This window comes from Arvicola amphibius, chromosome 13 (genome assembly GCF_903992535.2).
Source record: "Arvicola amphibius chromosome 13, mArvAmp1.2, whole genome shotgun sequence".
NCBI lineage: Eukaryota > Metazoa > Chordata > Mammalia > Rodentia > Cricetidae > Arvicola > Arvicola amphibius.
In genome coordinates, this window is record NC_052059.1 from 75,320,018 (window position 1) to 75,346,963 (window position 26,946).

Consider the following 26,946-nt stretch of genomic DNA (forward strand, 5'->3'; position numbering starts at 1 on the left):
CTTGATATGGGTACATACAGTAAAGGTGCAAGGGAAGCCAGGACTTTGGGGGTGCTACTGGTGTGAGCTCTAGAGCCTGACTCTACCTGGTCAGGAATCCCAGCTCATGAGCCAATTATCTTGTGATTCAGGCCCGTTTTTTTTTTTTTTTTTAGCCAAGCCGTGCTTTAGTCTCTTTAGCTATAACACAGAGATGCTACAGTGTCCACAGCCCAGGACTGTTGGGTAACTAAGACAGCACTTAGCATGGTAGCTCCCTCTGGGGTTTCTCGTACCTTTTTCGTCATGTCCTAAACAAATGCTTTATTGTTGTGAAGCACAAGTTAGAAATCGAAGTAATCTTTTCTTCTAGTTCACAGGGCTGAAGCAGCCCTGTCAAGTCAGTCGCTGCTCACTTCTCCTGGAGATCTCCTTAAGGCTTTAAGCTCTACAGACAGGCAAGTCTAGCCTCCTTGCTCCCTCCCTCACAGTGAGTCCCTCTTTAAACCTCAGCCACACATCCACAAAGGCTCCTGACCCTCCTTGCTATTCTGGCAGTTTTCTTTCTCTTGCCTCTCCTCCTCCAGTATTTGTTCACCCACCCAGAGGTCATGCCACCTCTGCTCTTTCCCACCAGAGGACAAGGTCACCATTCTATCTCTTCTCAAGGTGGCCTCTGAAGAAGTGACCAGGGTTCAGGGAATGGATGCCATGAACCAGCACTCAGCCTGACCCAGTTCTATGATGGCTCAGTCAACCTGGTTTCTCCAGCAGAGGCACAAGGCTCTAGCCAACAGACTTTTGCCCTTCCCTTTTCCTTTCCCTCCCCATCTGTTCATCCTGTCCTTCCTCCTTCCCAGGCTGTGTGCTGTTTTGCAAAGGCTCTACCAAGGATCAAGCAAGATAAGCAGAGACTAAGACCAGCTACCCAACCCCAAAGGCAGAGGAAAGTTCTGAGATGCCTAAAAGATGCTTCTGGGTTTTCCAATTTAGGTCGCATAACCTGCAATCCTCAAGGCAATGGCACATTTTGGTCCTGGGTACTTGAAAATTCAGCATGGTAGTTTAAACTGTCCAGAAACACATTTCATAAAAGGAAGTGATTTAGAACACACAAGCCAACCTTACATGGACATACTGGGAAAGTCTCCAGAATCTGACAGCAAACTGTCTAGAAGGGAGGAGAGCTGATCTCTGGGACCTTTCAAGTTCTGAGGTTTCTAAGACTGCCTGGGGGGTGTCATTCTCCCTGTCTCCCTGGAGGAGAGGGAGAGAGAGAAAATAAACACGTAGAAGAAACCAGTGCCATTAAAAATGTGTCAGCCCTGAAAACATACATACAAGTAACATTATACAGGCTAATCAGGTTATATTTAGGAATATATACATGTATACACATATATACACAATAATCAATGAAACAAAGAGGCCATGAATTTGGAAGAGAGCAAAGAGCGGTACATGGGAGAGTTTGGAGGAGGAAAAGGATGGTGTAATATGTAATGATGTAATTATATAATCATCTCAAAAATAAAATGAAATTTTAAAAATCTTTAACAATTGGGCATGGTGGTATATGCCTTTTAATCCACACCAGCACTCAAGAGGCATATGCATGTGAATTTTTGTGAATTCAAGGCCAGCCTGGTCTACATTGCAAGTTACATGGTTAGACTCTGTCTATAATAATAATAACAACAACAACAAAATAATAAACAGAAAATCCCAATTACCCAATTACATGTGGTGGTCTGGACAGGAACATAGTAAGTTCCAGGTTGACAAAAAAAGGAGAGGGAGGGGAGTGAAGTAGAGAGGAAAAACCAGAAGAAAACACTCTAGAGCCCAGATAGGTCATTTAACTGTCAGTTTAAAACCAGGCCAGTAACACTGCATGAAGGTCACTGTGTTTTGTGTACCCAAATGAATAGCTATTGAGTAAGGAACAGCTTATAGTGCTACATCTTAATTGCAAAATAGACAATAAGCCAAAAAGGGTGTGGTTCCCAGAATACTCTGTCCCCATGCCTCCAGGAACCTGATGGTGGTCTTACTCCAGCAGAGCATCCTGTTCCAGTTCCACTGCCCTCTGAAGTCCTGACTGCTCACTGAAGATCTAGGAGTGCAGGGCCACACAGACACAGCTGCAAGCAGGCTGCACAGCTGCTGCTGAGGCAAGCACCTTCCTGCCTATGACAAGACAGCCTCCTCCGTCAGCAAGGGCAGGGACTGTGTGACAGACCTGTGTCCATCAGACCTGGCCGGGCCTAGTTGAAGTGGCCTGGCACTTCCCTGCCCTCTGCCTTTCTATCAGATTCCTTTCCACACTGCTGTTCCCCCTGCAGTAGGAAGGTGGTGTCCTGGGTCCTTTGCTTTACCTGGAGGAGGGAGAAGGAAGCCAGTCCTGTTGAAAGTACTCACTAGGATTTAAGAAGCCCTCTGCAAAGGAAGTTGGTGACCAGCTGATGGAGACAGCCTGCAACAGCATCTGGAGATGGGCTGGCTGACTGCCGTCTAGGTGTGGCATGGGAGGAGAGAAAGGAAGGAGCCAGAGGGACCAGAACAGTGCTGGGATCTAGAGAACTGCCCACCCCCCCCACCCCACCCCACCCCCCCAACCCCCCCCCCCCCCCCGGCGTGCTTACTAAAGCTTGCTTCAGCCCTCCAACAGTTATCTTTTAATCCGACCCTGGGAAGATACCAGCTGGCATCAGCGCAGAAGCAACTCCCCAGGGCACATGAGTCACCAGGCTGGACTCCAGGTCTGTTCCTTAGGATTGGGGACCTTGTGTGTATCTGAGGAAGTGGTCCCTGGTCCTGTCAGATTGGCTCCTGGGCTGTGCAGGGTCACTGAAGGCTAGACACCAAGATATCAGGAGGGAGACCCATGCAGGGTCTAAGCAGCAATCCTGGAACCTTCCTCTCACCCAGACATGGTACCCAATCAGCCAGCAGAAAAGCTCAGCAGTGTGGTGACTCCCTACGCAGAAGGAAACAGAATTGCCTTGGTCCACTCCGCACGGCCTGCTGATCAGAGGCCAGCCTGGAAGACTCTGTCCCTAGGTTCTCCCAGACCAGAGGACTGCCCACTGAGGTCCCTGCAGTTATCCAGGGCACAGCAGCCACCATCTCTTAGGTTCTCTGAGATACCCCTGTCCACATCAAGGAGAGAGACCACTGTCCTAGGGAGTTTGACAAAGTGTGTATAATAAACACACACATGAACACACGTGGAGGAATGGGAAAGTCTTGAGATTGGCAAGGATGAGATCAGATGTAACTGTCACCTTAGCAACGTAAGTGCTGGCTCCTTTTGCAACAGTCAAAACAGGACAGGAGGCCACCCAGGCCTCCCATGCTGAGGAGCTCACAACTTCTGGAGGCAAAAGTCCCACCAATGATCAGTTTCATGATGGAGCTCTGCCTCTCAGGTGACAAAAACCTGCCAGCGGAAACTGGTGGCAAACACCTCCAAACCATAGCTGGGCATGTGGCTTGCTCCTGTAATGAGAACACTTGGGAGGCTGGCACAGAACAGGCAAGAGTTTGAGGCCAGCCTGACTAAGCTACATAGTAAGTTCCAGGCCAGTCAAAGCTACAAAATGAGACTCTGTCTCAAACAAAAGGAAGGAAAAACTAGAAATCAACTTGAAACCTCGTACCACCCCCACATAGCTCAATTCCCAGCCCAGTTCAAGGGGGTGCTCTTGATCCCCAGGAGCCAAGAGACAAACCCTGACTGACTAGCTTGAGATAAGCAAGTGGCTTGACCTCTCTGCGTCTCAGTCCCCATCTGAAAAGCAGGAACAGTACAGATTTTCCTTTAGCTATGCTAGATTTGATAAAGGGTCCATACGAGTTCCCTGGCACCACAGTGAGTTTGGTCACGGTCCAGTCACACCAGCTTGGCCTGTGTACACAGGCTCTGGTCCAGTTTTCTACCCACTGATGACACTCACCTTCCTTTGTCACAGCTGGAATCCCACTCAGCAAGTTTCCAGCTCTGTGAGCTACCTCAGGGGTAACTGGCTTACCAGGGATACATATATAACCCAGTCTTTCTCACCTAAACCTCTGCCAGGGCTCTAGGCTTCCACCAGTGGCCAGCAGAGTCAGGGGTAAGATAATGATGCCACGCGATGTTGGTACCCAGCCCTGTCTTCTTAGAGTTACTATTCTTACTATGATAAAACATCAAGCCCAAAGCAAGTAGGAAAGGAAAGGGTTTATTCTGCTTATGAACTCAAGAAGGGCTGGAACCTGGGGGCAAGAAATGATGCAGGGGTCATAAGTCACACTTCTTACTGGATTGTTCCTAATGGCTTGCTTAGCCTGGCTTCTTACAGAACCCAGGACCACCAGCCTAGGGATGGCCCTACCCACCATGGGCTGGGCCCTACAGGCTTGCCTGCAGCCCAATCTTAAGGAGGCATTTACTTAACTGAAGCTCCTCTTCTCAGATGACTTAAGCTTGTGTCACGCTGGCATCCAGTACAAGTCCCTAGATCCTATGTCCCAAAGCTTCTTTCCCTCAGATCACATGGTAGTCCTTAAAATACACACACACCTGAGCACAATATGAAAGGGATGGCATACTATCAGACGTCGTCTTCCACAACCTTACAGGCTCCCTCAGGTACACCAGGTAGGACAAAGTCATCAAGTCTCACTAAGCACTTAACAGAAGGAAAGAAGCACATGGTGGGCATACACGGTGGGCACACACAGTGGGCATACATGGGTCTACTGTGTACTACCCACTACATCATTAACACCACCCTCTGAAGTTCATCTTACCAACTACACCCTACAGGTGAGAGCACTGTGCCCAAGCCACAGTCCAGAAACAGAAGGAGATATGGAGGTCAGGTCCAAGGCAAGGCCCCTACCTCCCACTCTAACTCATCCTGTCCCTCACCAGCCCATTATTCTGCCATCTCAGTGCCCATAATTACCCACCGCACAATCCAAAATCCGCACCCTGCCTGGGAGACACCTATTTATCATGTGATGAACTTCAGCTCAACCCTCCGTGCCCAGGTCTCAAGTTACCTCCTTCTGGAGATTGTGCTTCAGCCCAGCTGGGCCTTAAAATCAAACTCTTCCTCACAGCTACCTCCCAGGGGTCCTGTCTCTTACCTTCCTGAGAAGCACAACTTCTCAGTCCCTAGTTGCCTGGTTTTCACCAGCTTCCTGCCGTGGATGTGGATGGGACTTCCTGACACTACCACCAGGTAGCATGTTTTGTGAATAAGGAAATGGACATGCGCTTCACCTCTAGACTTACAGACCTCACACACAGGGCAGGCACAGCAGTTCACTGGGACAAGTGCTAACAGAGTGGCTGGCCTCCCAGAAGTTACGCTGGCAAGGAGTTCAACCCTGGGTGATTAAAACTAAACAACTGGGATAACAGCAGCAGGGTCCACATGATGAAGCTATTGCCAGCAAGAAAACTCATACACAGCAGGAGAAAAGTGGTACCAGTGAACTGTGGGAGCTATTCATGAAAGGGGTGGGGGGGCCTTGAGGTCTCCTCTGCATCCTCCTACACTTGCTTGCTCCCTGCCACCCTCATTCCTAAACCAGGGCATAGCAACAAGGTGTAGGTGCAGTTACTCTACGCTGGAGTGAAAGAGCCCAAGAAGGGCTGGCCTGGGGCACAGTGCCGGCTCCAACAGTATATAAGCCAGAGATCCCTTTGGGGAAAGAGGTAGAAAGACGAGCCCTCTGTCCTGACCCACTTCTCTCCGAGCTCAGTTCCCAGAGCTGGCAGCACAGTCCCAAGCCAACTGTGACATCCTTCCCACCTGGTGACGTCAATGAGGGAAATTTGTGTTTACATTAGAGCGAGCATTCGAACTAATTAAAGACACACTAAAACTTCCAGTTTACAGATGAGAGAGCGGTGTCCCTGAATCGGGCTGGTCTCATCCACTTAGCCCCAGACCTGCACTCACACCAAGGTTCTCCTGACAATGACTAAACACATGTAACCTCTGCATCCCTTCTTAGAAGGGCACACACACGGAGCAGATGCAACACATGTTTTCCCAAATCGCAACCAGGGCTGGGGTCTTGGGATGGCTCAGTAGTAGAGCACTTATCTCTAGCCAGTAGTAGAGCACTTATCTCTAGCGTACCTGAGACCCAGGTTCTATCCCCAACACCACTGCAAAATAAACAACCAAATGAACAAAACAGCCTCCTGGGGCCCAGCTCATCCCTGGGTTCTGATTCGGGAAAGCTTTCTTTCAGGAAAGTTCTTTCAGGACGTCTTTTAGAAGTTCTCAAGTGATCTGAAGGAGTCAGTGCAAAGACTGGGAATGGAAAAGTTGAGAAGACAATGTGTTCTCAGATCTGCTCCTACATCCTTGAAAGCATGCACCCCATTTGACCTAACACTACCACTTCCAGGGCCTTATCAGAGGAGCACAGACATGGTAAGAACCTGTGTGCGAGGAGAAGGTGCTTCCTTATGGGGAGGAGGAGGAACTTCCAGTCAAGAACATCATTCAGTGGGGTCCATTTTTCATTCTTTTAAGAATTTTTTTATAACTTTGTTTTCATTTATTGAAACAGGGTCTCATGTAGCCCAGGCTGGCCTCTAACCCATTATGTAGCCAAAGCTACCTTTGAACTACTAAATTTCCTTCTATTACCAGCCTAATGCTGGGGCTGCAGATATGGACCTGTTTTTTTTTTGTTTTGTTTTTTTTTTTTTAAAAAAAAAAAAAGAAGAAGAAGAAGAAAAGAAGGCTTACTGATAGGTTTTGGGTTTGTGTGTGTTTGTGTGTGTGTGTATGTGTGTGCGTATGATAAGACTGTCTGCCTTATTTCCCTTTTGGTCCCTCAAATCTACCAAATTGCCTATGAATATCATTGTTAATTATGTACTATTTCAGCATCCCGACTCCAAAGTTTCAAATACCAGAACATTTTTTAAAATTGTTTTTATTGAGTTATATATTTTTCTCTGCTCCCCTCCCTTCCTCTACTCTTTCTTTTTAACCTTTCCTGTGACTGCCATGCTCCCAATTTACTCAGGAGATCTTGCCTTTTTCTACTTCCCATGTAGATTAGAACCATGTAGTCTCTCTTAGGGTCTTCTTTGTTGCCTAGGTTCTCTGGGATTGTCAATTCTAGGCTTTTTTTTCCTTTATGTCTAAATGCCACTTATAAGTGAATATATACAATATTTGTCTTTCTGGGTCTGGGTTACCTCACTCAATATGATGTTTTCTAGATCCATCCATTTGCCTTTATCACAACTGCATTACTGTCCTATGAACCACGACCACTCCACTCATCTTCTGGGTGGCTTGATCAGCATGGATAGCACTACAATAAGGCCCCTTTGGTGTGAGCAATCTGCCTGAGGTTGCCAGCCCGGTCCAGTCCCACAGACACCAGAGCCAGAGGTTGGAAACGGGGCAAAGCTGAGGTCCTCTCTTGAAGACAGCTGCAACAAAGCAGCGGTGTTCTCTCTCCCTTGTCTTGCTTATTTCCTCGTAAGCCCAGATCCTTCCCACACCACAGATGTGAGGGCAGTGTCCATGCTCTTGCACGACAGGAGGTGTTTTGTGTCACCAGCCCACCTCACTCTGTTGCTCTCATTTCTGCCAAGCATTAGATGTTTTGTTTGTCTGTTGTTATTGCTGTTTTGAGACAGGGCTTACTGTATAGCCTTAGTTTACCCGAACTCCATAGACCAGCTGGCATCAAACTCAAAAGATCCGCCTGCCTCTGTCTCCCAAGTGCTGGGATTAAATTTGTACACTACCATGCTTGGCTAAGCATTAATTTTAAGGTGTACCATGTTGCCTATCATGTATGCATGTCATTTGTCCCATGGCAACTACTGCTTTGGTGACTGCAGGCTCAAACTCATCCATCTCTACGTTCTGCTCTCCAGGGATGGACACCGACCCTGACACCCCTCCAACATAGAACAAGGCAGTAAGTATCCTGGACCTTCCCCTCCAGGCTTGCAAAAGAACTTGGGGTTGGGGAGGGTGACACTCAGGACAGAACCTCAGGCAAGGCTTTGGTGAAGGCATACCAATAATTCTGGGGCAGCCACAGCAGCTGAGGCGGGAGTTTCCATAGCTCCATAGCCTTGGCCATTGACAATCTCCAGCTTTCTAGTTCCTGCCTGTCTCCAGTGGAAAGTGCTAGAGCCCAAGGCTTATTCAGTGTTGCTTCCTTACCACCCTGTCACAATAGCCAGAAAGGTGTCTGTCATGGGAAATGCAAACAACAAAAGCCTCCACTGTTGGGGATAGAAAGGTGGCCCAGTGGTTAAAGCGTTTGCTGCTCTTACAAAGGGCCCAGATTCAGCTCTCAGCAGCTCACAAACACATGTAACTGCAGCTCCAGGAGCTGGCACTCTCTTGTGACCTCCACAGGCACTGCAAGCATGTGGTGCCCAGACATACATACAGGCAAAACAATCATGACAGAAAATAAAACTAAATCTGAAGAAGTCTCCTCTGTGAGACCCCGTGGCCTCTTCGTGAGAACTGCACAGGAGCACATCACACAGTGACCAACAAGCAGCCACTGGTTCTTTCTGCTCCAAGGGATCAGGCCCCTCCCAAGGAGGCCACGGTTGAAGCGGGCAGCAATGGCTCAACTCTTATTTACAATCATTTGGTCCTACTACCAAGGCCTATGACGTGGAACCCATATCACATGACACTCACCACATGACCTGCCAACACCTGTGGTGGTGTACACCTGTTCAGTTAGTCCCCACAAGGTCGAACCGCACTAAAGGTCACAAAACACACAGAACCTCTATGCTCACTTCATTATAGATCAGAACTTCTACAATGTGGAGGAGTGGGGGCAGGGAACAGAAGTGTTTTTAACCTGTGATATTATAGAGACATGTGTCCCCCAAAAGTCATTGCCAGGCTCCAGCCCCAGGGTGGCCCTGAGCCACTTGCTTGTGGCAATACAAAGATAAAAGCAGGGCTGACCCAGTATTTACCTTTTCCAGGCACTACTTGCAGACAGCAACTCTCTTGATTACTCACAGACAGTAACCCCCTTAGTTCTCAAGATCAACTCTTCCCACTTGGCAGATAAGGAAACTGAAACAGAGGGAAGGCCAGCCAGCCGTTGACACTCACACCAGGACCTCAAACCGGCCCCTGCTGGGTTGCTGGAGGGACTGAAGGGTATGAGGAATGCAAATATGACTGAGGGAGCAGCACTGATGCCCCCTGCTCAGCATCCAGCCGCTGAGAGGCAGGGGCTCGCTTCTTATGCCACACCGGCACCTTTCGTAGCTGAACAGAGGCAACAGGATGGATTCAGACATCAGAACACCAAGACCTAGATTACAGGGGACATGGGACAAAACTAGAGAGCTGGTCATTCATTTCCTTCAGCCACCTTGCTTAACTACTCTCTTTTCCCCAGAATGAAGATCCCCACAAGGGACCACATCACAGCCTCTACAGAGACTCCCAGATGCTCACCTCCCAACCCTGCAAGCAGTATTCTCAGGCTTGAAATTTAGGAAAAGATGGTGTTCCAATCCACTCACCAATGCACAGCCAATAAGACCCCTTGGAAGATATGGAAGGTCAGTTGGTCTATGTCTGCATCCACCCGCCTCTGTCCAGAGTAAATGCCCTGTTCAGAAGCCCTGAATTCCCATACAGACCTCTATTCACAGAAAGGATTCTCTGTCATGTCTCCAAAAACAGCCTTCCTTTGCCTTGAGCACCACCCTTACTAGGCCTCTCTCCTTCTTTCCTCCTCTCCAGCCCCCTCTAGTCTTCAGGCCCTGCATCCAGCTCAGCTTGCTGTACATTCTCCCCTTCCTTAGGTCCCAGCCATGAGTCCAAGCCACCCATCAGTATTGCTAGACACCTGCTCGTTCACTTGGGGCTACCCACTGAGATGTCAAACTCCACAGGGGAAGGAGGCTGAGCCTTCTTTTTGTTGACTTCTGATAATCTTGCAGGGTTTTACACACAATAGCCTAGAAACTACATACAAACCAGGTGAGAAGCAAGAAGACAATAAGGAAGATTGGCAGCTTCCTGTGTTTCTAAAAGCACCAAGACTGAACTACAAGGAACAACAAGGAAAATGTTTGAGGAACAGCAGGCTGTCTACTCTCAGGGTTCAGTATGGGTGTAAGGCATTCATTACTCATGGATGGGATTGACTCCTCGTCCTGGCAGCCTGGGCACTTAATAGTCTACTACAAAGCAGTGACCAGAGGCAGGCTGACGGAAGGAGACAAGGACAGACAGACAGATAAAATCTGATGTGGCTGGGCTTCACTCTAAAACATAGGATCCAGTGCAAGAGGCCTACACAGGTGACCAGTTCAACTTAGTCTGGTGAAAAGCTGGAGGCAGGACAGTTAGGTCTGTAAAATAGAGCAGGCCTGTGACAACAGATACAGGTCACCTGCCATTTTCTATCTGAAATAAGAAGAAAAACGTGTGAATATGGAAGAATTCACACAAAGCCCCTGAACACTGGGCTCCACCAGATCTAACTTGCTTTCAGGGAAGGAGTGCAGAGCCCCCAAGTTAGGGTTTTAATTTCTCCCTTCCAATCCCTTTGAAGCCAGCCATCTGAGTGAGCCCTGGCTCAGGGTCTGTGGGCCTCCAACATCTTATCTTTGGAAAAGAATTTTTCCCTGAGGCCAGAGACTCAGAGAAGCTTTTCTTGCCTGAACTTTGACCTGTGACTAAGCACCAAGCAGTCAGAGGTTTTTGCTGTGTCACAGGAAGAAAGCCACTTAGAGGCTCCTCCTGCCAAAGTCAGGCCCATTGTCTGACTCAGCACTAATTTTAGACTTCACATTCAGGGACTGTTCAAAAAGCCCTATCTGGAGACAGGTGCTCAGAGCCTAGTGGTTGGATGCATCAGTGATGGGATGCAATGGGAAGGGTTATCCCAGGCTGGGGACCCAGAAATTTCAATGGGAACTTTCACAGGAAGGCCTGCAGGAGAGAACAAATGCAGCCTTTATGAAGAAACTGACAAGGACTCCAGCGTTTGCCAGCCCTGGAGCAGCTGGTGGCCTGAGCGAGCAGTGACCTCTCAACACTGGCCTAGTTTGCCCAACTGTAGAACACAAATATCAACCGCATGGGCTGGTAGAGGATTGGGTTCGATGCCTGGGAATAAAGCTGGAGCATGGTTTGGTACACTGGGGTATCCTATTTCTTGCCCATGCTCACTGCTAAGCCAGGCCCACATGAGGAAAAAAGCAGGCCAAGCTTCCAGATACCCAGCCAGGCTGTTCCAAGACTGAAAGGAGATCCTGGGCCCAGATCTGTCACTTTGTATCCTTGGACGGCTAGTTTTTCTGAATAAAATAGGAACCTGGGCAGAGTAGTTTCTAAGAGCCTTTCCAGCCATGATGCTCAAAACTTGAGGCTGCTTGGGGCTGGAGAGAATGCTCAGTGGTTAAGAGCACTGGCTGTACTTTCAAAGTTCCCGAGTTCAATTCCCAGCACCCAAGGTGGCTCACAGCCATCTATAACTGTAGTCTCATGGGATCAGAAGACCTCTTCAGATGTACAGACAGATGTACAAGCAGACAAAGCATCCATAAACATAAAATAATAAATCATATATATGATATAAACAACCAGTTGAGGTTGCTTAAAAGAAGAAAGTGTTAAGGGCTGGAGAGATGGCTCAGCAGTCAAGAGAACTGGATGCTGTCCCAGTGGACTGGGGCTCAATTCCTAGGATACTGGCTGTTTGAGGACACAATGGTACTTATGTGGTGCACAGATATGCATGTAAAGACCCAAACACATTAAATAAGTAAATAAATGAATAAATACTTAAAATGAAAGTCATAAAAGAAAGGAAGGTGACTTGGAAAGAATCGAGATGGTTGCAACTATTGAAAAGGTCATTGTAAGCGGTGGTGGCCACACCTTTAATCTCAGCCCTGAGAAGGCAGAGGCAGGCGGGTCTCTGTGAGTCTGAGGCCAGGACAGTCAGAGCTGCACTGAGAAACTCTGTCTCAAAAAAAACAAAAAGGGAAAAATAAAAGGAAAAAGAAAAAAGAAAAGAAAAGGTCATCATGTTGCTTTCAAAACAGTATAGCATTTTAACAAATTACACTTAACATTTAAAGATGTAGAGGTTGGAATCCAGGCGGTGGTGACCACACCTTTAATCCCAGCACTCCAGAGGCAGAGGCAGGAGGATCTCTGTGAATTTGAGGCCAGCCTGGTCTGGGTTTCGGCACCAATTTTGTTCTTAAAAAGGTATTAGCTGGGCAGCTGCGCGTAGCTGCGTGGAGACTCGCAGAACACGTGTGACCAGGGCAGCGGGTGAACAGGCGGTGCAGCGGCGGGTTAATGGCACAGACACAGAAAATAGGCATAAAGCTTTATTAAAGGAGAGGGGGTCTCGAAAAACCAAAAAAAAAAAAAAAAGAGTTGAAAGGAGGGGGGGGGACAGAGAAGGGAGAAGAGAGGCAGAAGCGAAGCTGCCTCTCCGAGAGGAAGATGGAAAAGAGAGTGAGCTCAGGCCGGAAGCTGAAGATCAGCCTGCCTCAGCGGATGGGGGAGGGAGTGGGCGTGGCTTGTCTCTTAAAGGGACAGGGACCAAAACCATAACATTTTCCAGAACAGCCAGGGCTATACAATGAAACCTTCTCTCGAAAAAACAAAATAAATAAATGACTATATAAAGGGGTTGTCAAGATGACTCAGCAGGTATGGGCACTTGACTCCAGAGCTGACAGCCCACAACACAGAAGGAGAAAACTGGCTCCTGTGGTTGGTTCTCTGATCTCTACACACACTCACACACAGAAATACAAATAAAACTGCTTCTTTCCATTTTTCTGCTATCTTAGTATTTAAAAAAAAAACAACTGGACAGATTTCCACCACATGTGGAAAGTATTTTCTCAAAGGTCAAAAGAAGGCAGATTCATATCCATGTCCAGGGCCATCTTAAAGAGTCAGACGTGTATCACACTGACAGTTGGACTGAGAGAGAACAATACACCTATAAAAACAGACACAGGGGCTGGAGAGACAGCTCATTGGTTAACAGCACTGGCTGTCAATCCCCAGTGCCCACTTGCAGCTTACCACCATTCATAACTCCAGCTCCAGGGGATCCCTTTTCTGACCTCCATGGGCCACAGGCACACTTGTGGTTAAGACACATACATGCAGGCAAAAACATTCATACACATAAAATAAATCTTTAAAAAAAAAAACAGACATAACTCACCTTTGTTTAGTGGCAAGCAGAATAGCAGCTGGGAGGTTTTTGCTTTGTCACAGAAAGCCACACAGAGGTCCCTCCTGCCAAAGTCAGACCCATTCACAGGCAATTGTCGCCAATGGTGCTGCTTCCTACACAGGCAGCTCACAGGGGCTGGTTAATGTGTCAACAGGATAATAGTTCTCTTATGAAATGTAGGGTTGAGCTAGCTAGTGACAGTTTTTGTTTTGTTTTATTTTAAACCCAAGAAGAATTTTTCAAAAATAAATAAAGTGTAACTACCTCACAAAAACTGACCAGAAGGCCAATAGGGCTTTGGTTCACTCTCCCACAGCACCGTCCTGGGTAGCAGGGACTGGTTTCTCATTAGCCACATTGGGCCATTTGTCATTTTTAAAATGGTTCACCTCAAAAGGACACCTACAAAAGTACATGGAGTAAGCAGGTGGAAGGAAGGCTCCATAAACAACAGTCTCCAGAACCAGCCAGAACTCACCCCTAATGAAGGAAATGAAGCTGTGAGGTACCTCTTCTCTCTCCAGGCATGGGGTTCGGGAAGGGACATCACAGACAGTTTCTTAGAAGTACCAGCCTACATGATGAGACCCGGCTCCCTAATTCCTCCCAAGATTCCCAGATGGCATCAACTAAATGTAACAGGTAGACCTTGTTAAGATACATATTTAAACAAATTACCTGATAAGACAAGGAAAACGTAATGCCAGCTTGGCATGGAGATGGCTTAACAAATCCAGAGCAGGGTGCTCAGAATGGGCCCAGAGTCCTTTCATGGATCACGCTAATATGGGTGTAACCTTTGTGGGACCAGCACTTAGCAGAGTCAAGACAGTAGACCGCAAAAAGTGCAGTAAGGACCATGCACATACTGACAAGTGACGGAGGGGACAGACGCACAGAAAGATGAAGCTGTGACTGTATCTGTCATGATTACCCCAATCAAAGGCTGTGGGGCCCTCACACAAATAGGCAATACTGGAATCACATCCACTGAGCTTTCTTGAGAAGTCTTATCATGAGGGAGGCTGGGGCAAAACTAGGGTGAGTGTTGGCTGTTTTGAGACAGACCTGAGATATTTTTAAGAGAAGTGATAGGCTAGTTGGGATTTGTTTTAAAATATACGAATCTAAGGTTGCTGGAAGAAGCCAATTCAGCTACAGGGTTGCCTCTTCTATCACCCAGTCCATTTCCAAATGCTTGAGAAGACAAAGCGTTTAAAAGGCTTCATTTGAGCTTCCCTCCCTGTCTCCCTTGAGTTCCCTGAGCAGCTTCCCTCCCTGTCTCCTTGAGTTCCCTGTGCAGCTTCCCTCCCTGTATCTGAGTTCCCTGTGCAGTTTCCCTCCCAGTCTCCTTGAGTTCCCAGTGCAGCTTCCCTCCCTGTCTCTCTCAGTTCCCTGTGCTCACCTCTTTGAGCTTTTGTCCTTTTCATAGGGCAGGTGATTCCTCCATAAGGACCAATCCACCAAAGATTGATATCCTCCTCGCTGATAGACACCCCAAAGTCTTCCCTGAGCTTCTCTCATTCTAACTCCATGCCTGGCATGTGTCTTGTGATGCTTTTTGAGTCCATATATAAGCTGAGGCTGTTGCTACTCTCAGCAGTTCTCAGAGAGACAGTGGCCCTCACCAAGGCCCTCAGAGAACACTACTAATCCCTTCCACAGATGGGGAAAAGGTAGTCCCAAAGGTTAGATGGCTGCTGGAGTCACAGAGCTCAGATAGGAAATACTAGGATGTAAACCTAAATTGCTAGGCCCTCAAGAGTACATCTGCAGCATCCAACCGCCTCTAATCCTGGAGCCTTGCTCTCCAGTTCCAATCCCACCTACACCATTCAAACCACCTGGGCCATTCATCAAAGTTACCCACCCTCCATGAGATTCTCAGAACAGAGACCGTCTTCTCTGTTCTCCAGGCCAGCTCCTATCAAAGGCTCAGTAAAGACTTATTCTTGACGGACAGTTACAAGGTCTTCCCAGACTTGTCGCAGCTGAGACACCAAAGCAGTTCCCACATACATCCTTCCAAGGACTGACTTGTGGCCCAAGGTCCAGTCCCGCTGCTTTGGTCCTGGGGAAAAGCATCTCAAAGAATAACGTTCATGAAATCTGACTTCATTCAGTTAAGCCACACCAGGCCCGATAAGAACACGTACCTAAATTCTGACAGTTCCTGCACGTGTCTAGCTCAGCGGGCATTGGAAGCTAAAAGAAGGAGAATGTTTATAGCTTGGGTTTTCCAAATGAGAGGACCAGAGGAAATGAAAATAAGTAATACATGCTGTGCTCCAACACCATGTGTAATGCCGAGGTTTCTCGTATGTATTGCTCTGAACATGGATGCTACAACAAGCTCCACAGAAAAGACTGTGATCTATTCAGTCTGGAGCCATTCGAGCAAAGCCCCAAAGCGCACTGGCCCACAATGGCTCCCAAGGGCCCAATGGTAAAAAGTTAGGCCTGCTCAAAGCTGCACTACCCAAAAGCACTGGACCACAGAGTCAGGACAAGGGAAAAAACACATCCCATCAAACCAGTGCTCAGGGCAAGTTTCCTGGGGAAATGCTGACCTCGGCCTTTTCAAAGAACAACTTGATAGAGCTGGTACCCTGGACTCCAGATGAGAAAGCAAGCCGAGTGGTCTAGGGAGCAGAAATGCCCAGCATACTTCAAGGCCTTTGGGATGAAGTTATTAGTACTGCAAAAGAGGAGGAAATGAGTGCTTTACACTTGGCTGTGGCTCTGAGTTCTGCTGGGACGACATGGTTAAATTCTGGCCTCAAAGGATTCACAAGTAACTTCTGAAATTAATTCCTTGCAATCCAAAGGAGCTGCCTGCAACTCACCAACATGTATTTGGAGGTCTCTATGTGTAAGAAAGCGTGTGTGTGTGTGTGTGTGTGTGTGTGTGTGTGTGTATGCCCGCGCAAACGTGTATGAATGTGCATATGCGATTGTTTATTACACTTACATTTTAGACCATAGAAAATGTTAGAAATAGGCTTCCACCCAATCCCAAGTTGAGGTATTAGAGACAGAAAGCAGCCAATATGACAGCTCTTTAAAAGCTCACATATGGAGCTGCTACACGGTCCTAAGAAGGAAAAGTAAGGGCACTAAATAGATATGTGCATAATGTAACTCACAGCAACATGAATCCCAACAGCCAACAGGGGGAAACCACTGAGTGTCCCTAACTGACGAACAGACAAGGAAAGTACAACATGTATCAAGAACGGAGTATCATTCAACCTCTACAAGGAAATTCTGGCATATGTCATACACTATGAAGACAAATGTGTTGCTTTTTGTTGTTGTTGTTGTTGTTTTTCAAGACAGGGTCTCACTTTGTATTCCTGGCTGTCCTAGAACTTCGTATGTAGTCCAGGCTGGCCTGGAACTCACAGAGCTCGGCCAGCCTGTCTCCCTAGTACTGGGTTTAAAGGCATGGGCCATTACAGTCGGCTCTAGAAGACAAATACTGAAGAGCTGCGGAAATGGGCTTGAGGACCTGAGTGCAGATGGTGAGCACCCACATAAAAAGCCAGGGGTGACCACACATAACTTTAACACCAATGCTGCAGGGACAGGGAGGGATCTGGGAAAAACAGGAGGACTGTGGGATTCCTGGCCACCAACATAGCTAAAAACCAACAAGAACAACTACTCTAGGTCGACAAAAGGCCTTATCTCCAGAGAGAGAGAGAGAGAGAGAGAGAGAGAGAGAGAGAGAGAGAGAGAGAGAGAGAGAGAGAGAGGGAGGGAGGGAGGGAGGGAGGGGGAGAGGGAGTGTAGGAGGGAGGGAGGGGGAGAGAGAGGGAGGGAGGGGGAGAGGGAGAGAGAGGAAGGGAGGGAGGGGGAGAGGGAGAGAGAGGAAGGGAGGGAGGGGAGAGGGAGAGGGAGAGAGAGGGAGGGAGGGAGGAAGGGAGGAAGGGAGGGAGGTGGAAGAAGAGAGAGGGAGGAAGGGAGGGAGGGAGGGAGGGAGGGGGAGAGGGAGAGAGAGGGAGGGAGGGAGGGAGGGGGAGAAGGAGAGAGAGAGTGTAGGAGGGAGGGAGGGAAGGAGGGAGGGAGGGAGGAGGAGAGGGAGAGAGAGGGAGGGAGGGAGGGAGGGAGGGAGGGAAGGGGAGAAGGAGAGAGAGGAAGGGAGGGAGGGGAGAGGGAGAGGGAGAGAGAGGGAAGGAGGGAGAGGGAGAGAGAGAGACAGAGAGAGAGAGTGTAGGAGGGAGGGAGGGAGGGAGGGAGGGAAGGAAGACACTCAATAGCCTCCTCTATCCTCTGCACATGTGTGTGTATATATACATACCTCTCTCTCTCTCTCTCTCTCTCTCTCTCTCTTTCACTCACACACACACACACACACGAGGAAGACAGATATACTGAGTTCATCAATAACAGATATCTAAATTAATTAACGTTCATGCAAGCAGAAAGTAGAGTAGTTATCATGGGCGGGGGAGGGAGCAGTAGAGAGTTGTTTAATAGACACTCTTCTATAAGATGGAAATGTTCTGGAAACAGATGATGACACGGGCCTCACAACAGTCTAAAAATACTACCCACCACTGAAATGCACACTTAAGATGCTATTTCCACATTTTATATATACATCGCTAAAGTGAAATGAAATGGCTCAGGGCAAGTCTTATGGTATGTTAAGTCTTACTATAATTAAACACACACACACACACACACACACACACCCTCAGCAAATGAGTCATGATCCTTAGACTGAAATGAATGGCAGTCACCATCCTGCCCAGGTTAGAGGGCTGACAGTCAACACATTACACTCTAAATACCTGTTCAGGTAAAAATGCTTCTGCAGTACTTTCGTAGAATTCTACTTCAAAAACATCAACTGGGACACAACACAAAGATTTACAATCTGTTCTAGGCAAATGATGAAGAATAAAAAGGAAAAAACAATTCCATTGTCCCTACTCTAGTCCTATCCCGTTTAAAGTTCCTTGCTAAACACACCAAGCAGTCCTCCTCCAGCCAGCGATGTATGTCCATGCTCCTGCTCACTGCCCGCCATCTCTGCAGCCCATAGCTTCCCAGGAAATCACTGCACAGTGTTCCTCCCACTGGGGCCCCAGAAGACACAGGTACTTCCTATAAAGTGGGGGGGGGGGACTGAGACAAAATATATCTCCTCCTTCTACTTACTTTTTCAGGCAGCATATCAAACACCACTCAAAACTAACATTAAAGCAGAATAACAGCAACCAAGTGTGCAGCTAGAACACAATTGCCACACCTCCTGGGTCTAAAAGTGTTCAGAGCCCCACAGGGCTGAGGAACTCCCCAGGCAGGGCCACACCAATTGGGTCTTTTGCTGTTGAACAAGGGCCAGGAAGCCAAGAAGCTGAGCCAAGGTCAAGACCGAGGGCACTTAAAAGCAGGTCCCATGGGGGGCTCTTTCAAGGACACCTAGCTGATATTGGATTGCTCCACACAACCCTGGAGCAGCCCTACACTGCTGGTACCTGGAGAGAGAGCTTGATGACTTCAGAAACCAATGTCATACCAGCAGTTCCATAGTGAGAGTGGCAATATTAATGTGTGCATCTGAGACATGTTCAAAGGGTATGTCACCTCCTGGAGATTATGTTGTGCTAGGGACCCACAGCCACAGAGCCAGCAACACCAACACCTGTCTGGAGTGGTCACAAGGAACTGCTACAGGCCCTCCACACTCCATCCCATTCAGGTCCCTACTGCCACTATTATGTGAAATGGTTCACCACACTAACAAAATGCCCTTCCTTTGTCCTTACCATTGTCAAACAGCACCCTGAAGTAGTGTGTGTTTTATAATTGCTGTATTTGGGCAGAACTCTGGGAAAGGAGAATAGGACCTGAGATAGCATATTAAGACACATACTGAGAAGCAGGCAGGCTCACTGGCCCATTTGACTCAGCTTCCCAACAGGCTTGCTGACAGTGTGGTTGATAAGAGGCCTGCCGGGAAAGGCATGAGCTGCTAAAATTGTCCAAGTGCGCCATCATTCAATAAATAAATAAATAAATATGGAATAGGCTCTACATCATCATAAAATTTCCATAAAAACTCCCAACTGCAAGTATTACAAAAGAAAACTTTAAAAACAATCACTTTTGCAAAATGTAAAGTTTTCTTTAAGCTCAGAAGTCTCCCCAGTTCCAAACACCCACCCCCACCTGCTAAACACATGACTGCTAAGATCTATCCAAGCGGAGTAGAAGCCCTTGCCAACCTGTGGCAAGAAAAGGGATGGGTGACACAGGGCTCAATTTCCCAGAACAACACTGACAGAGAGCAGAACTGGAGCCTCACAGGGAACAGTCCAGGCCTTGTTCAAAGACAGTGACTGCTGGGAAAGACGGAAGAGAAAGAGGAGAGGATGCTGACCGGACTAGGGTATCTGTGCAACTTTTTTTGAGGTTTTTTTCATGTTCTTGTTCATCGTCCTTCCTGGGTCAGGAGCCAGGGGATTAAAGATGGCACAGCAGGTCAGGTGACAGGGATGGAGGAAGCTAACCTAAGTGTTAGCATCCTAGAGACCCTGGCTCTAGAATATAGAGCTCTCTGGGGAAGGATGGATGGACAGGCACCATGGATGGACAAACTAGAGACTCCAGGCCACCTAACACTAGGGGTACATATACTTGGAATTCTACAAGTTCAGTTGGCCACCAGCTTTTCCACCACCATTAATTGCCTGAAATGACTTAACACAGGAAGAAATGTGTTTAGAAAAGCTAACCGCCCTGCTCAGGCAGGGCCTGACCACCAACAGCGCACTCTAGCAATGACTTAGTCTTTTCGATTTACTAAGGATGGTGTCAGGCGTAATGTCTATATCTTTACAATATCCCTCCTGTTCATCTTCCCTTGGAGAAATTGCTTCTTTAAAAACTGCCTTGTCTGGAACAGACCACTCTCACAGGGACAAAGCAAAACCAACCTTAGTCTTCTAACTTTGGCCACAGCCACTCTGCCTCAAATGGGTGTATGGCATATAGTCAAGACAATTAGACAATTCTGCCTGGGTTGACTGGATAAAGCTGCCTTCCCTCTCTAGCCAGGACCAGTGAACATAAAGCCCACGAGACCTGAGGCTACATTTCAGGCCTATGGAAAAGTATTCAGGCATCAACTGTTTTAGAATGTAGCTATATGTCACTTAACACTGGGGTAATGGTCTGAAACATATATGTTTAGGTGATTCTACCATTATATAACCATCTTGGAATTTACTTATAGAAATGTCACTAAGTAATATAATCTTATGAGACCACTGTCAGACATGTTGCCTTAAGAAAAGTCATTAAGACTATTGTATTTCAATTAGTTGTCCTTTTTGCCTAAGATGGTTTGAGCCAAGTTTTCATGGTGCCCTAAATAAAAGAGATCTAACTACAACCTGCCCCCATTTAGAAAGTACAACAGTGTTCAGGTTCCTCTGCCACATCTCTTCAAATAACACAACTTTGGAAGTCAATGAGGACTGGAGTTTATACTTCTGCTTCTTCCCCGACGATCCCCGTGGCAGAGTGGACTGAGCAAAAATACCTTGTGCCCAAAGGCAGGAGAAAACCAAAGGCCCAGGTAACCATCACAAAATAATACATAGCCTACACCTGGCAACACAAAGCCACCCCATTTGTCTCTGGAAAAGCCTGGCAGGGTCACTCCTTTTTCAATGAAGAGGGAAAGAAGAAGAAAAGGAGGAGGGAGTCTAGGTCAGAAGGCTGAGGAATGAGGACTTCCACAAGTTTGAAAACAGCTTGGGCTACAGAGGAACACCCTATAAAAACAGAAAAGGCCTAAGAGAGACATATATGAATCTGCCTAGGAAGGGGAAAAAAAGACAGGATCTTCTGAATAAATTGGGAGCGTGGAGGTTGGGGGGATGGTGAAAGGGGAGACAGAAGGGTGGAAGGGGAGTGGGGGAAAATGTATAGCACATTCCTATCCAAACAAATAAATGAGAAGGATTTAATTTAAAAAAAAAGTCTTCAGCTTCACCTTCTATAATTCCTGTATTTAACACCCAACCCTCTCTCTGGACCCAGGACCACAGTTCCCTGAGACCTCCTTACCCCACATCCATTCAGAGCCAATGGCAATTCTCCCTGTCCCAGTTCCTACTCTCTGCAGCTGGAGACAAACGGTCCTTGCAGTGTCTGCCATCCTCCCTACATCCCTCTCTGCATTCCAACTTCCCCTTCAGGGAGTTGGAGACATGGCTTGGTGTTTAAGAGGACCCTGGTTCAATTTCCAGCATCCACTTGGCAGCTCACAACAATTTGTAACTCAAGTTCCAGGGACTCTGAATCTCTTCTCACCTCAGCAGGTGCCAGGTGCACATGTCGTGCACATATAAAATGCTGGACAAATACACATAAAATAAAATAAAAATCTTAAAAAAAAAAAAAAGGTGAGTTCCCTTTCAGCTCCAGCTCAAGTACCAGTCCCTGCTCCAGTTTTTCCTCCACTTCTTCAGCAGATAATCCTATGCCATTCTCTTCATGTGGTGACAGCAAGTCAACTACTTTCTAGGAAATACAGAAGCAGGCAGAGGACAAAGACAACTCTAAGCATGCGGGTGAACCAGCAGGCGGTCAATTTCTGTCTTCTAAGAGAAGTGTGGCACAGAAGAGAGTATTGGAGGAAAGTATATAGTTAGTACACAATCTACTCTTGGATCTGTCACTCAATAGATCCATCTCCCATCAATGTCCTATTGCCCAAAAAAGGCATCAAGATACATGGACACACCCCTGCCTGCCTGCCTGCCTGCAGTCCAGCCCACCAAGCCAAGCCCCAGAGCTGCAGACATTGTGCCCCTGAGGACTGAGGCAGGCAGCAGAGCACCCTGAACTCCATCATGTAGATGCAGACACTGAGGCTGAGCACAGAAGCAGAACTCAGTATCTTTGTGAGAGAAATCATATGCCACCATCAAATTCATGAAACACAAAACGGGTGACCAAATTCAACTCTAATACAATAAAAGACATGGAGACTCTAGTCACTCAGTGAGGGGCAGTTCTCACCTCTCGCTGTCACCAGCTGGGACAAAGAAATTTGCTTCCTTCCCTCCAAATCCTTGTGTACACAAGATATCAGAATTCTTCACAACCAATAGTCTCCTGAAAAGGTGGCGGGAAGGCATGGTCAGCTGAGAAATAAGAGGGAGGCTCTTGATGTCTGTCACCTCCGTGCCCTCTGACCTTCCTGATATCTGACACCTGGCCCTGGGAACTCAATGTAAGGAAGATTAAGACTCTACTCCATGACACTGGGTTTGTCACAAGTCACTGAGATGGAAATGATGGCACCTCAGCCCCAGAAGCCCCTGCTTCACCAACCTAACCCTGAGTTCCTCTGATCACAGTATTACAAAGGCACACAGATGCCCATTGACTACACACCATGTCCACAGAAGGCTCCAAAAGCTCTTGCCATATCAAGTGCTATACTAATTTCTTCTAGACTATTAAATAACCTCCTTGACAATTGTTTTTCTAAGGATTTCATGACCCTTTTTGAAGCAAGAGAATTCTAAAGTGTGGGGAAACGGATCAAAAAAAATTACAGCCCTAAGGATAAATCTCAACCTTAAGGTAACCCATTCCTTCGAGGTCAAGAGCTCCTTAGAGGGAAGACCAGAGAAGCACTTAACTGCCAGGTATGGGGAGGGGGTGTAAGTAAAAAGTGACTATTTGTTCACTAGTTCCTCTAGTCCAGAGACTAATCCTAGAGCTGATGCATACTCACCCCTGTGAGGACTTCTTGGATGTCCTCTAATTTCTCTGTTTTTTCAGAAAGACTTCCAGAAACAGATTTTTGAAAAACTTCCTTCCTTTTTTTTTGTTTTGTTTTGTTTTTCGAGACAGGATTTCTCTGTGCAGCTTTGAAGCCTGTCCTGACACTAGTCTCACAGAGATCTGCCCGCCTCTGCCCCCGAGTGCTGGGATTAAAGGCGTGTGCCACCACCGCCCAGCGACAAACTTCCTTCTTAAAAATTAAACAGAAGCAATTAGAAGAGAAAAGTCATTCTGATTAGGTCATTTATCCTCTCAGTTGCATGTGACAGGCCCTTCTGAAACTTCAAAGGGCTATTCAAAGAGACTACTGACTTTGCCCATGAACTCCAATAAACCATACTTGCTGGGACAGAATGCAAGTCTGAAGAAAGAGTGCCAAAGCCTAAGGGGTAAATGGCAGGGCCACCAGTGAAATGCAGTTATGTGGTTGGCATTTCAGCCTTTGGTATGTCAGTGTCTTCCAACCGGAGAAAGTAGGGTCGAGATGGCCCATGGAGACGATCACTGCTACCAGAGACACCTAATAAAATCACTCCCTTTCTAAAACAGACCCATAAACGGGTATCCTCAACATCTGGTCCTTAAATTCCAGCTCTTCATTCACTATTCTTTACATATGCGTCTTTACTGATTATTGTTGTATTGGTTCACTTAAAACAAGGGCAAGACCTACACAAGGTACACTTGCTGTTTCCAGGCTCTGAGTATGTTTTGAAAAGCAACAAGACAATTCAAAACTCTTGGCATTCAATCTTTCCTGAGCATTTTAACCACTGCAAGCCATTTTTCTCTCCGGCAAAGCAGGGATAATAGATAGTTCACATGCTGTTAACAGTGATTAAATGTGATAAGGCAAAGTTCCTGCCACAACACACACCATGCATGCCAGCCCTCATCCTTCCTCTGCACTATGTGTTCTTCCTTGTCTAGGAGGCTGGCTTCCATTCTCCCCAGCTCAGTCAGGACAAGTCTACCACTAGGAACAAACTCCCAGCAGTACCCCTCCCCCAACACACACTTCCAAATCAGTCACTTTCAGGAGCAAGAACACAGGGGTTCCAAAGGGCAACACTCAACGGAATCAGTCACCAGTGCTCCTCCACCGGGAACTCAGAACTCTCAGGGAGGGAACCGTGCCACAGCAACCACTACTAAGATTTTCCCATGGTGCAATGCAACTTCCTCAACTTTTCCGGGCCCACAATTTCCAGAGAAACCGAGGGAAGGCGTTGTGCATAATTCACAGTAAATCTGGGCAAGTTAAAAGACTGAGATCCATCAGCGAGAAGGAAACCGATACGGTCACAAAGTGAAAAGGCACGAGCGATCCTAAAACGGGGTGGCAGGGATCAAAACTTAGGCTTTCTGCCCCTGGCCTATATAACCTATTGCTGATTGCAACCTCTGGCTCCCAAAGGGCTAGTCACTTAGAAAAGCGGCTGACCGACAGACATCCTTCGGTGGTGTCCTCCGCCCTCCGCCCTGCCACCGGACCTGGTGGCCTCCGGGGGACTCTGCAGCAGTAGCAACCAGGAGAGGGAAAACAAGGCTTTCGGTGAGGGGTTATTGTTCCTAGAGACCCGCAGGACAGGGACATGATGTGTGAATTCGGGTCCAGGCATGGGTCCCCTTCCCCAGGTACTCTAAGAAAGGTGTCACCCGCGCCATACAGGTAGAGCAATAGCCGAGACCGGAGCCTTCATCTCCCCCCAGTCCCCAGCCCCCAGCCCCTTGTGAGCTGCTGAGAGAAGGGGTGGCCGGCGGGCAGGAGGGGCCGCGGGACTGCCACTCACCCGCGCCCTCTGCGGACTGCGGCGGCCCGACGACGCCGTTCAGGTAGAGAATGGGCAGCAGGTGAGGCTGCGTCTTCTCCAGCGCGGCACGCAGGTCCTGGAAGTGATCCTGCTCCTTGGCCAGGAGCAGCTGGAGCAAGAGCTCCGCCTTGGCGCCTCCAGCCTCCTCGTCCAGCTGCCGCCGCTCGCCCGGGCTCAGCGCCCCGGCGGCCTCCAGCAGCCCGAGCACGGTCTCCACCTCGGTCATGGCCTGGGCCAGGCTCTGCTGACACTGAGCGAGCAGCTCCCTGCGCTGCGGCTCCATGGTGGCGGCCCGCGCCGCGCCGCCCCGCCCCGCCCCGCCGGACGGCGCCGGGACTCCCTGAGGCCGGCGGGCTGCACGCCGAGCTGGGCGGCAGCCTAGCGTACCGGGAGCCGCGAGGCGGCGGGGCCCATGGGCTGGGGCCTGCGAGCCTTGGGCCCAGAAGATCGGGCCGCTCTCAGAGGCCGCCTCCCGGGCTCCGGGGCGCAGCCATGTTGGCGGCGGCGGCGACGGCGGCGGGACTGGAAGAGGAGGAGGAGACGGAGGAGGAGAAGGAGGAGGCGGAGGTGGGAACGGCCGGGGCGCGTCCCGAGGCCTTGCAGCAGCCAAGCATGCCCCCTCCAGCTCCACCTCCGTGCCCACCGCCTCACCGCACACTGCGTTCGCCGCGGAGCAGGGGTGGGGGCGGGGGTGGAAATCGCCAGGCGCCCGACGGCTCCTGCCCGGCTCAACCAGGCTCTCACGCCGGGGCAGCACAACTGTGGCCCGCCCCTCTGGCTTTTCTCCTCCCTGGCCCGCCTTTGGCCTGGAGGAGGTGGCAAGCAACTAAAACGGTAGAAGGAGAGGAAGGGTCCCGCCCCTTCCCCACCCGCCCGTAGCCCCTAAACTGTTGGGAAAAACAACTCCCTCCCGGTTCACATACTGCCCCTAATCCAGGGTCTCCTGAGAATTTCAAAATAAACCGAAGACACAATGGAGCCCCTCCCCCCACTAAACTTAGATGTCTCCCATTTAAGACCTCTCCAGAATCGGGCCCCATTCCAAGATTTTCTTAGAAAAATCTCCCAATAAAATCCCCCAACCTGCAGCACAGTTAATAGCATCCTGCTCACCTGTATCTGAGCGTCACAGTCAAAGGCAATTGGATGTTTGCAGGAGTGGGGTGTGCGTAAATAGCTTTTACTGTGAGCTTCTGGAGATTTCTGGCACATGCTCACCCCCTTGGTGTCACCCCAAGATTGAAGCAAACTACAGAGTTACCTTACTTCCCCTAATGATTTCAGCCACAGATAGCCATCTATACACTACTACTTACCCTTGCCTGGATCCAAAGCAATTGCCCCCAGCAGCCTCCACAGTGCTGGTGTGTCTGCATCCCAGGGAAGTCTGCAAACTTCTGCTTTGCAACCACTGATTCACTTGCTGAGACTAGTCAAGAGCTCTTTCTAGGGAACTGTTGCCCAAAGCAAATGTGTTTTAAATTTCCTAACTCTTTGACCAAAGACAAAGTTATTTCTGGAAAACAAACCGTATAGTGACTAGAATGAAAGTACCAGGCTTTGTTCATGAGATGCCCAGTACCTCGGGATGATGCTCAAGGGGGAAGAGAACCAGCTACCCTTGCTCATCTGGTTCTTCTTCGGGAGAAAGGATGAGAGGAGCATCAGACCAGGGTTCTCGGCTGTGGCTTCATGAGTAAGTTCAACAGGGTTCACTGCAGTGCTGAACTAATCTCAGCATTATTGTGATCTTGTGTTTTCTGGGCTGGGCTCGATAGCTTTAGTCAATTCTTAAGGCTTCTATAACCAGTCATGGATTCCAATGTGATGGGGCCAAACTCTCTGCAGCTCCCTCTCTGTTCAGATAGTCTGGACTTTTGTGACTCAGCAAGCTTTCATATTTATTCTGTTGCTGTGGCACACGCCATGACCAAAACCGATTTAGGGGAAGAAAGTTGATATTTCCACTTACACTTCCAGGTCACAGTACCTTCTTTGAGAGAAGTGGAGGTAGGAAGTCTCACTCAGAGCCAACGCTTGTCAGGATGACGCTCAGCTAGCTTCCTCATACAGTTCA

At 48.4% G+C, this 26,946-nt stretch overlaps 1 protein-coding gene across 3 annotated transcripts in view; it reads right to left on the reverse strand.

Moving 5' to 3' along the window:
- Positions 1–25,342, reverse strand: part of Dlg5 (discs large MAGUK scaffold protein 5) — a 103,755-nt gene extending 78,413 nt beyond the window's left edge. For all 3 annotated transcript variants that reach the window (XM_038310633.1, XM_038310634.1, XM_038310632.1), the window contains exon 1: positions 24,849–25,342. In XM_038310633.1, coding sequence (XP_038166561.1) covers positions 24,849–25,152 — 304 coding nt within the window. In that variant the 5' untranslated portion in view covers positions 25,153–25,342. The remainder of the gene's footprint in view (positions 1–24,848) is intronic.
- Positions 25,343–26,946: the final 1,604 nt, after the last annotated feature.